The 11,567-nt window shown below is 46.4% G+C and overlaps 1 protein-coding gene across 1 annotated transcript; it reads left to right on the top strand.

Annotated features, from left to right (window-relative positions):
* Positions 1-3,360: 3,360 nt before the first annotated feature.
* On the top strand, positions 3,361-4,980 carry LOC106820964 (probable G-protein coupled receptor No9). The gene is made up of 2 exons (XM_014825585.1): positions 3,361-3,954; positions 4,018-4,980. The coding sequence occupies exons 1-2, from the start codon at positions 3,361-3,363 to the stop codon at positions 4,978-4,980; spliced, it is 1,557 nt and encodes a 518-aa protein (XP_014681071.1).
* Positions 4,981-11,567: the final 6,587 nt, after the last annotated feature.

Below are 11,567 nucleotides of genomic sequence, written 5' to 3'. Positions count from 1 at the left end.
GATCTATCCACGTGCGTGATCCACCCACGAGCGTGATCCACCCACGAGCGTGATCCACCCACGTGCGTGATCCACCCACGAGCGTGATCTATCCACGTGCGTGATCTACCCACGAGCGTGATCCACCCACATGCGTGATCAACCCACGAGCGTGATCTATCCACGTGCGTGATCCACCCACGAGCGTGATCCACCCACGAGCGTGATCCACCCACGAGCGTGATCTACCTACGTGCGTGATCTACTCACGAGCGTGATCCACTCACGAGCGTGATCCTCCCACGAGCATGATCCACCCACGAGCGTGATTCACCCACGTGCGTGATCTACCCATGAGCGTGATCCACCCACGAGCGTGATCTATCCACGAGCGTGATCTATCCACGAGCGTGATCCACCCACGAGCGTGATCCACCCACGTGCGTGATCAATCCACGAGCGTGATCTACCCACGTGCGTGATCTATCCACGAGCGTGATCCACCCAGGAGCGTGATTCACCCACGAACGTGATCCACCCTCGAGCGTGAGCTACCAACGAGCGTAATCTACCCACGAGCGTAATCCACCCACGAGCATGATCTACCCAAGAGTGTGATCCACCCACGAGCATGATCTACCCAAGAGTGTGATCCACCCACGAGCATGATCTACCCAAGAGCGTGATCCACCCACGAGCATGATCTACCCAAGAGCGTGATCCACCCACGAGCATGATCTACCCAAGAGTGTGATCCACCCACGAGCGTGATCTACCCACGAGCGTGATCCACCCACGTGCGTGATCTACCCAAGAGCGTGATCCACCCACGAGCGTGATTCACCCACGAGCGTGATCCACCCACGTGCGTGATCTACCCACGAGCGTGATCCACCCACGAGCGTGATCTATCCACGAGCGTGATCCACGCACGAGCGTGATCTATTCCGACACGAATGGAATCAATTCCACCACTTAACGCAATCTTTCCAGAATCTATTCCACACGAATGGTATCTATCTATCCCGACACGAATCGTGTATATCCCGACGCTCATCGTATCTATTCCGAGACAAGTAAAATCCATTCCTAAGAATTCCGGGTCTAAAATCACAAACCTCGGTGATGTGCACGGCTGGTCCCGAATTTTGAAAGTCAGCTGCGACAACACATGACGAGGGGCGGTCACGTTGAGTTTCCGCCATTGTTAAATTGACTACGTCACGAATTTTCTATGGTGTTTGTAAAATGTTAGTAGGTCTCAGGGGAGAGATAGTGAATACAGAAATAAGTTGCGGATATAAAAATCAGTTAACCCTAACCCTAACCCTAATCCTAACCCTAACCCTAACCCTAAATCTATCCCTAATTCTAAAATAAAAAAAAATTAGCCAAAAAATAAAAATAAATAAATAAATAAGAGACAAAATTAGCCAATCAGAGCCGTCCCCAAGCGGATCACTATCTTTCCACTGTGCAAAATTCGTAAAATGTTTGTTGCGATTTTTTTTTACATGAAAAGTAAGTACTAACGGCGCTGAATGTATTATCAAATTCTTACCTGATAAGATTGTTTTTCAACTAGTTTGATATATTGATCACGACATTAATGTCATGATAACATGGTGTTTGTTCACATTGAACGGAATAGCAAAATAGGAAGTATAATGCAGCAATTTAACCATAAAAAGTGAACAGAATCACTTACATTTTGTGAAAAAGTGGACATGATTTTTTTTACTTTTACTATTTACGGTGACGTAATCACTTTAACCTCACGATAAAGCTATTAGGGGATGTTCATTTCCTCTGTCAGGTTATTAAAAATCTATATATTTACTATTAATAGCACGCAGCGTATTATGTATAATAGCACTTACACCGAGCCCTGCCAATGGAAAACATTGCAGAACGTAGCACAAGAAATGACTAGGTCATGATGAGTTATGATACAGATCATAATTATATTTGCTTTCTTTGACAGAATGCAAAAATATCTGACGAGTGAATAAAGAAACGTGAGTCTAAGGTTAGAGTTAAGGTTAGGGTTAGGGGTAGGTGAGCGTTCACGTCGGCTAACCTAATGGTGAATGTGTTTACCACCAGATGAAAAGGAGACGTAAGTACGCTGTGATCAAAATTAAGAACCGACTCGAATGTACGAATACGTCTAACGGTTCCTCGTTGCTACGGTTATTTCTGTGCATAGTGCATGCTCTCTTCTTATTGTATCGCCACTGGGGCCGGATAGAAAAACTAATATCCATTTCGTATACGCGCAATAATAATTATGTTGCCGTGTTTATGCGTTCGTTCCCGTTTTAGACTTCGAACCTGTGGCCGTTGTCATGATAGCTATGACGTCAGTAGTCCAGAATGCCTATGGCTTTTACGCGTGAAGTCTTGTAAACCGTATGCTACCGTTTAGACTAATGATAGTTATGAATATTTTTGATGTTTCTGACAACATATACTTTCAAATATCAGTTTATATGATCTCGGTTATTATATGTATCACATTTTACTGCACCTTTAGTTTTGGTTGTCTAGTAGGTGGCACATGTTAAGAGCTAAGATGCGTGAAGCAATGACCAGAGACGCACAAACATGATTTGGCTAATTCACAGATCGATAACTCGTTTCTAATTAGCAGCGGAAGTCATGGTATTCTAGATATGCGTCCTATGCACATGTAGGATAAACAGCTATTCAATCTACAGATGGATGGATCAGGCGCTGTATGTACACCTCCCGCGACCTCATTACATTACATCTGCCAGGCAAATACTTACAAATAGAGACTTGCCTCTTCGCGTTCTTACTCTCGCTTGCTCCCCCTTTCTGCCTCTGTCTCGATATCCGCCTCTCTCGCTCTCTCATTTTTCTCACGCTCCCTGTCCCTTCATCTCTTTCCCACTTCTGATCTCTATCGTTCACACACACACACACACACACACACACACACACACACACACACACACACACACACACACACACACACTGTGTGTGTGGTTGTGTGTGTATGTGTGTGTGTGTGTGTGTGTGTGTGTGTGTGTGTGTGTGTGTGTGTGGTGCGTGTGTGCGTGCGTGCGCGTGCGCGTGTGTGTGTGAATGATTACGTGCGTGCGCGTGTGTGCATGTATGTTCATCCGTTCATGTGCCCGTGTATGTTTGACTGCGTACGTGCGTGTGTATGTGTGTGTGTGCGTGGGTCCGCGCGTGTGTTTATACGCGCACTTGCGTGTGTGCATGGGTGCCTGTACGTCCGTTCGCCCGTGCATATAATGTGTTTGTACGCGCGTGCGTACGTGTGCATACCGAATTTTTATTCCGAGTTTTCCAAATAGGTAGCCATCATGATCTGAGAGGGCGCCACCTACAATGTCCGCGGCAGTAGCGCTACCAGCGCCACCACCACCCGACGCAGCAGCAGCAGCGTCAGCACCTTGTGTTGACGTGCTAAGCCGCCCTGCTAGCTGGCACATCGTGGCCAGCTTTGCCGCCCTCGTTCTCATCGCTGCCGTCATCGTCTGCGGAAACGCGCTCGTCGTGACGGCCGTCGTTGTCACCAAGAAACTCCGCACGACAACAAACCTCTTTATCTGCTCGCTGGCCGTCGCCGACCTGCTGGTAGGCATCGCCGTACTGCCGTACTCTCTCACGCTGGAGGTGCTAGACGAGTGGCTGTTCGACGAGGTGTGGTGTAGCCTCTGGCTGGCAATCGACGTGCTGCTGTGTACAGCCTCCATTCTGCACCTGTGTGCGATCAGTCTCGATAGATACATCGCTATCGCCTACCCGATGCACTACCCTCGCCTCATGGTTCCCGCGCGAGGCAAAGCTCTGATCGTCGTCGTCTGGGTGGTCGCCTTCCTCGTCTGCATCCCGCCGCTGCTCGGCTGGAACGAGGTAGGCGCGCCGCTCAGGCGAGCGCTCGAGGACGGGGCAGCGGGTAACGCGTCCGCGTCCGACGCAGCGGGGAACGTCAGCGTCGGAGTAGCGTCGGCGCTGGATGAGGCGTGTCGGCGGGCGACGCAGTGCACGCTTATCTCAGACCGCGGCTATCGCGTCTACTCGGCGCTGGGTTCCTTCTTCATTCCGATGTTTGTCATGGCGTTCTTCTACTGGCGCATCTACGTCCTCGCGACGCGCAGCAGCCGCGCGATGAAACGAGGCTTCAAGGAGGTGACCGGTCGCGCCGGCGGCGGGCTGCGCATCCACCGTGGCGGCGGCACCGTCCGTCTCGCGGCGGCGGCGCAGGCGGCCATGCTCACATCTCGCAGCATCTCGCGAGAGGACTCGCTTGTGACGGAGCCGCCGAGCCCCGTGCTGCAGTGCGGCCGGAAATCCGGAATACTGCAGTTTCGCAGCAGCGACCCCGCTGATAAACGCGCCGCCCGGCGGCAGCTATCGGAACAGCTACAAAGGTCGAAAAGCGACGTCGATTCGGTTCCCTCGTCTGGGAGTATCAACTCGCTGGAAAACGGAACCGGTTGCTCGCGGCAACCGCAAAACGGCGGCGGCTTCGGCGAAGAGGCGATAGACGGCGACACTAGCGGCACGCACAGACTTCACATGATCTTAAAATTGCGACGCGACTTTAAGAAGTTCACGCGAGAGATGAAGGCTGCTAAGACGCTGGGAATCATCGTCGGAGCCTTCATCGTCTGCTGGCTACCTTTCTTCACAATCTACTTCGTCGAGGCGTTCTGTAGCGATTGCATCCCATCTCTCGTTTTCTCCGTGTGTTTCTGGCTCGGCTACTGCAACTCCGGCATCAACCCTTTCGTCTACGCCATGTTCAGTCGCGATTACCGATCCACATTCAACCGCATTCTGCGCTGTCGCTTGGGTCGTGACCTCAGAACCACTGTGACGTTGACATCGTGCCAGCGACTGTCGCGGATGGAAAGCGATAAGGCGGCGGACCTTTACGATAGCTCGCTGACGTGGCAGTCCCGCCCAGCTGAAGCTAGTTGTGCTAAGCCTAATAATTACTAATTACTTGATATTAATATAATATATTAATTATATATAATATTAATATTATAATAATTAGCGATTATCAATGAAGAGAAATGGTTTTTTAGTTCTTAGCTGCCGCAACATAAGCTAGTTGTCTCTGTGTGCGCGGAGGAATGGCGATGGTTAAGTCAGTATTATATACATATAGAAGGTTGTTAGCGTGTAAAATTGGCTTCTTAAGATTGTTTCTTTGGCTTCCTTCTGCGGCCTAATAGTTTGATATCATTACTGTAATTAGTTGCTGAAAGTAACGCAATAGTTTTAATTGGCGGTTGGCGGTACGTCTATTCCATTAATGGATGATAATGTGCCACCACACACACACACACATCGCACGCTGGAACATTTCTATGAAATAACCAATAGGCTGGATCACGCGTGAGCTCACAGCGTGTGAGTCTGTGTCCAACAACGTCAACGACTTAACTCTTGTACGCGTGCCCAGACAATGGCAGACGCTCCATGCTATGTTTTAAGACGTATAGCAAGTGATTGAATACGCCTACCTCAAAACCATGCCATCAAATTTCAATAAATCTTGCAGTTTATTTCAAGCTGATTGCTTAAAAAAATGAATATTATGTGAAATGTTACACACGGCGTTAGTAATACATGTTATTTTTCTTAAAAGTTACAATATAGTCAGGTTGTACCTAGTCGTCTTTAACTACTCTATGAAACAATAGATGGCGCTACTCACCGACACACATTAAGCGCGTTCACACGGACGTTTTTAGCCCGAGCCTAATTGGGCCCGCGCCAAATTTGGCTCGAGCCGAGCATTCACACGGACGGTTTTTCGGGCCGTGCCATTTTGGCACGAGCCAATTTGGTCCCATCAAAAACGTCGGACCAGGCCCGAGCCAAATTTTAGCACCAGCTAAATCGGAACGTGTACTTCGACGAAATAAAGTCCAAAACAGTATAAAAATTCGAAAAATTTGATCAGGATGCACGTTTTTAAGATTGATAATTGAACTCGGAACGGAAGTAAACACTCTAAATCGAACACAACGCCATCTCGCGACATACTGTCAAAGTATCTGTGAGATATTTGTGCAATAAAATTTATTTGAATTTGAATTTGAATTTGACAGACAGTATTCACTTGCGAATGCATGTGAACGCTCCGACTCAAACCGGCCCGAGCCAAATTTAGCCCGAGCCAAATTTAGCCCATTTGGCTCGAGCCAAACCATGACCGTGTGAACGCGGTAATATATGGGTAATAGTGGGGCAGATATGTCAAAAAAATGTTCACATCTGGCAGAAAGGGTGAAATTTTGTATACAGGGGTATTTTGGGGCGCTGATTTCAAAAATTGCCGGATCCAAGAAATCTGATCAATGGATCGGCCGCCATCTTGAATTCCAATATGGCCACCATGACGAAACATTGAACATTACTATCTTGGGTTCTAAATGACATGTGGCGCTTGTATTTGGTACACAAAAGCAATTTGACATGCTGAGTTCAATAATGGATTGATTTGACATGTCTGACAAACCATATGGCAGCCATTCGCGCTACTAAGTTGATTCTGTATGTGGTGAACAACAGTAGAGGGCGTCCATAGGCAGCAGTCCTGAATAAGCACCAAACAGAAATTAATTAAAAATACTCACACTGTTACTTCGCTTACACAACATACACCTTATTCATGTTAAATAACTACAGACTCATGCTCTATGCTCCGCTCAAAACTTTTGCCAGCTCTATGATGCGAATTTCTGCAAAGTTGTCTGAACACATTTTCAAACACAAAAATGACCAACCGGTCGCTGTGGCTACGCCACCTGACGGAATGTCACGAATACACAACAATCCCAAATTTATCTTCTAATGCTTTCTAGACGTCCACGAGGCATCTAACTTGCGTGCATAATGCAAATTATTGCACTCTAGTGCCAAATTTCGGCGAAAAAAATTCCAAAAAAGGCTTTTTCTCAAGACGAAATAGTGCAATAGTACTGTTGTATGCTTCCTGTATGCGAGAGACCTGTCATTATGTCTTGCGTAGAATCGCAGCTTGCGTGTGCTGCGTGTCTCTAATACATGCGCGATCGAGATATCGGACATCTCTCCAGCGCCGCATCGCGCCGATAGTCGATGGCACCTAGCACGTTCTCGCTCAATGACCGTATACGCAGCGGTTAATAACGATGTAAGTGCTCGATGCCAGCTGCTAGACACCTCACTACACACATGACTTTAGAGTCTGTGTGAAGCCGTAAATGCACAGGAAGAGCGCGGAGGATGAGATGGAGTTGGAGATCGAACAAGAGAGATAGATAGATAGACTCTCTCGGGCGTGCGCGCTCTCTCTCTCTCTACTCTATCTCTCTGCTCGTGCGCGTGCCGCCTCTACTTTTATCTCACCATCTCTCATCCCTATACTCTTCATCTCTCGCTCTCTCTCTCTCTATCTCTCGGCTCTCTCTCTCTTTTCTTTCTTACTTCTCTCTCTCTCTCACTCTCACTCTCTCTCTACTCTCGTGTTCGTCTCTCTTTTGGTCTCCTCTTTTCTCTCGGCTCCTCTCTCTCTCTCTCCTCTCTGCTCTCTTCTCTTTCTCTCTTCTCTCTCTCTCTCTCCCTCTCTCTCTCCCTATTTCTCCTCTGTTGCTTTCTTCTCTCTCTACTCCTTACTTCGCTGTGTCTTCTCTCTTTCCATACTCGTTCTTCTCACTTTTTCTTTCTCGCTTTTCTCTACTCTTTGAGCTCATCTCCTTTCTCTCTCTCTCTCTCTTGCATCTCTCTCTCTCTCTCTCTCTGCTCCTTACCTCTCTTTTCTCTCTCTCTCTCTCCTCTCTACTCTCTCTTTCTTCTCTATCTCCTCTTCTGTCTCGCCTTACCTCTCTCTCTCTTTTCTCTCCTCTCTCTCTCTCTCTCTCTCTACTCGTCTCTCTTTCTTCTTCTTCTCTCTCTTACATCTCTCTCTCTCTCCTCTTTCTCTCTTCCGTTTCTCTTCTCTTTCTCTCTCTCTCTCTCATCGTCTCTCCTGTCTCCGTCTCTCTTTTCTTCTCTCTCTCTCTCTCTTCTCTCTCTCTCTCTGCCCTTTTCTCTCTTGCCTCTCTCAATCTCTCTCCCTTACTGCTTTCTCTCTTCTTTCTTCTCTTTCTCTCTTTCTCTCCTGCTCGGGGCGTCTCTATCCTTAGCTCTTCTCTCTCATCTCTACTCTCTCTTCCTCTCTCTCTTTCTCTCTCTTCTTTCTCTGCTCTTTCTCTTCTCTCTCTTTCTCCCTTCCTCGTTTCTATCTTTCTCTCACTCTCTTTTCTTATCGTCATCTCATCTCTTTCTCTCTCTTCTTCTGCTTGTCTCTATCTCTTCTTTCTCTCTCTCTCTTACTCGCGTGCTCTCTCTTTCTCTTTCTCATCTCTTTTACGTCTACTCTCTCTCCCCTCGCATCTCTTTTATACCCTTACTCGGGCTCTCCATCTTCTCTTTCTCTTATCTCTCCTTCTCAATCTATATCTCTTCTCTCTCTTCTCTTCTCCTTCTTCTCTCTCTCTCTCTTCTCTCTCTCTCTCTATCTCTATCTCTATGCTCTATCTCTATATCTCTCTTCCCGCTCTCTATCTCATGTATCTCTCTTGTCGATCACTCCGAACTCCAGTTCTGATCCTCCGCGCTTCCTGTGGCGTTGTACGGCTTCACACAGACGGTCGATAAGTCATGTGTGTAAGTGAGTGTTTCTACGCAAGCTGCAATCGATGCACGTACATCGTTTCTTAAGGGCCGCTTGCGTCAATAACGGTGTTCAAATCATTGAGGGAGGACAGTGTATGCGTGCCATCGAAATATCCTCGCGGCACGAATGTGCGGCTTGCACGCTGAGAGCGTATTGTCGACTAATCTCGAGAAATCAGCGTCATGTACTTAAGAGACACGCAGCAACGACGCAAAGCCTGGGCGATGCTACGCAAGACATTTTAGATTGACGATGTCTTCTGCGCCTACAGGAGAAGCATTAACAAAGGAACTGAGTACATATTGCACTATTTCGTCGTTAGGAGAAAAAGCCTTTTTTGTGGAATTTTTTTCGCTTCACCGAATTACTTTGACCAGGCTAGAGCATGGCTCATAAGGTTTGCGATTATGCACGCAAGTTGCATGCCTCATGGAACGATCTAGGAAAGCTAAGCATTTAGAAGTTAAAATTGGTCTTTGTTGTGTGATATCTTGTGGACATTCCGTCAGCGTGGATTCGTGCACAGCGAAGGTTGAGTGTCATTGTATGCGGAACACGGTGTTTTGAAATGTGTTCAGGACACTTTTGCAGAATGTCGCTCATAGAACGCTTGGCAAAAAGTTATTGAGCGGGATCGGCATTAGGAGAATGAGTCGTGTTAGTCAGTATTTTTATATTAATTTATTCGAATTTAAGGGTGTAAATATTGTGTAAGCGAGTAGTGACAGAAGAAGCTGGGAGCCCTAGTGCCAGTATTTTAATTAAAGTATCTACTGTTTTTCTGGTGTCTTATTCAGGACTGCTGACCTATGGAGCCCCTGTAACTTGTTGTTCACCACATTACAGAAGTATCAAACTCATAGTTTAGCGCGAATAGCAGCTCTGCATATGGTTCTGTCAGAATCGTCAAAATCAATACATTATTAACTCAAGATGTCGAAATATGCGCTTTGTGTACAATATACGAAGCGCAATAGTATTCACGAACCAAGATAGGTCAATGTCTCACATTGCTTTCATTCGTCGGGGTGCATGAGTGCGGCCCCAATATTGGGAATTCACAGTAGGGCCCCATGCCGTTGGGTAGCCCGATCTATGATTCCGCACACTACGGCAGTTTGAGATAGCGATAGCTGATGTATTGGAGTACTATAGGCACTTTATTTAATTTAAATTTTTTTTTTTGTACTGGGTTAGGGTCTAGGGTTTTTAGGTGCTGAGGTTAGCGTTAGTTTTTTTTTTGGTTTAAGTAGCTTTGTAGATGATATCCCAAGTGCCTAGGTATCATTATTATATCGCATCTAACTTGCCGGGTGCCCAATTGATCAGGATCTCTTCGGATCCGGCAATTTGAAAATCAGCGCCCCAAAAATACCCTGTATACAAAATTTCACTTTCTGCCCAGATCGCTGAACATTTTCATTCAACATATCTCGGCCCCACTAATGTAACACATATATATTAATCGCGTTTGCACCACGGCTACATTTGTTCGTCTTGGCTCGCAGACCAAGAACTGGGCTAACAATGTTGGGTCCGTGGTCTAATTCATGGGCTCAGGGCCCACCGTTTTCAACATGTTGTGGATGCAGGCCGTTCACACGTAGCAATGGAATACTGTCACTGTCAAATTCAAATTCAAATTCAAAATATAATATAATTGAATTGCCACAAAAAGTATCACTGCACCAAGACTTAACTATTTGAACAGTACTGTCCCGTCAGATGCGTTTTTGTGTTCGGTTTAGAGTCGATTTGATCTTCCGGTCGATGGTTCAATTATCAATCTGAAAAACGTCGCTCACTGATCAAATTTATATCGACTTTTGTAATACTATTATTAGCGACTTATATCCTTTTAGTCGAAACGATACACGCTCTCCGAACACCTCGCGGCATACGTACGCTCAACCGATTTAGCTGTGTCGCTAATTATATTGGCTTTCGGGCCTATGAGGTCCGGAAATTTCGTTATGATTGCATGGAGACCACAAATTGGACTTGCTGCAGCAAAAATGTGCCACGGCCCGCAAAAACCGTCCGTGGCACATGCTCGGGCTCGATGCCGAATTTGGGCGCGGGCCAATTAGGCTCGGGCTAAAAGTTCGTGGGGCTGTGAAAACGCGCATTAATGTGGTTTCAGTCTTGGTGAAGGATAGCACCAATCTTTATTGATTTCAATAGAAGCATAGTCTAAAGACTCGACTAAGCGTACAACTGACTGTATTCGCTAACTTCAAGAAAATAACATGTATATATTAACGCGTCGCGTGTAACATTATCACAGTATATTCAATTTCTTGTTAAGCGAATCAGCTCCGGGCACATAATTAAGATAAACCACCAAATCCAACAAGGATCAGGTCCTGTATAAAATTAAATCTGCAGAAGCAATCTTATCTGAAATATTAGATGGCATGGTTTGAGGTAGGCGTATCAATCACTTTGCTAATCTCGTCTTAAAACATAGTCATGAAGCGTCTGCCAGTCGATCTGGGCACTGCGTACAAGAGTTCAAGTCGATTGATCGTTCGTGGGAACAGAATCACACGCGTGTAGAGCTCAACGCGTAGAATCGAGCCCTATTGGTATATTTAATAGAACAATGTTCCAGCGTGCGGCTTAGGTGAGTACGGCTTCAGCATGGATATATCACGGAAAAGGGCCAAGTCACACAGCGTCATCTATTGGGAAGGCATTACTCACTCCAAAACTACTTATTATATTTAATCACGCTGCTTTTAATGTAAGTGGAAAACAAAATTGTATATAAATAATTTTAATCAAGCGGCGATTAAAACTAGAATCAGGTTTATGGGTGATGTGTGTGTCTGGTGGTTGGTGTCTGTGTAAGAACAGACGACCATCACCACAT

This window comes from Priapulus caudatus, unplaced genomic scaffold, assembly GCF_000485595.1.
Source record: "Priapulus caudatus unplaced genomic scaffold, Priapulus_caudatus-5.0.1 Scaffold54, whole genome shotgun sequence".
NCBI classification, from domain to species: Eukaryota; Metazoa; Priapulida; class Priapulimorpha; order Priapulimorphida; family Priapulidae; genus Priapulus; species Priapulus caudatus.
The sequence above is the reverse complement of the archived record's forward strand: the minus strand, read 5'-3'. Positions and strand labels throughout refer to the sequence as shown.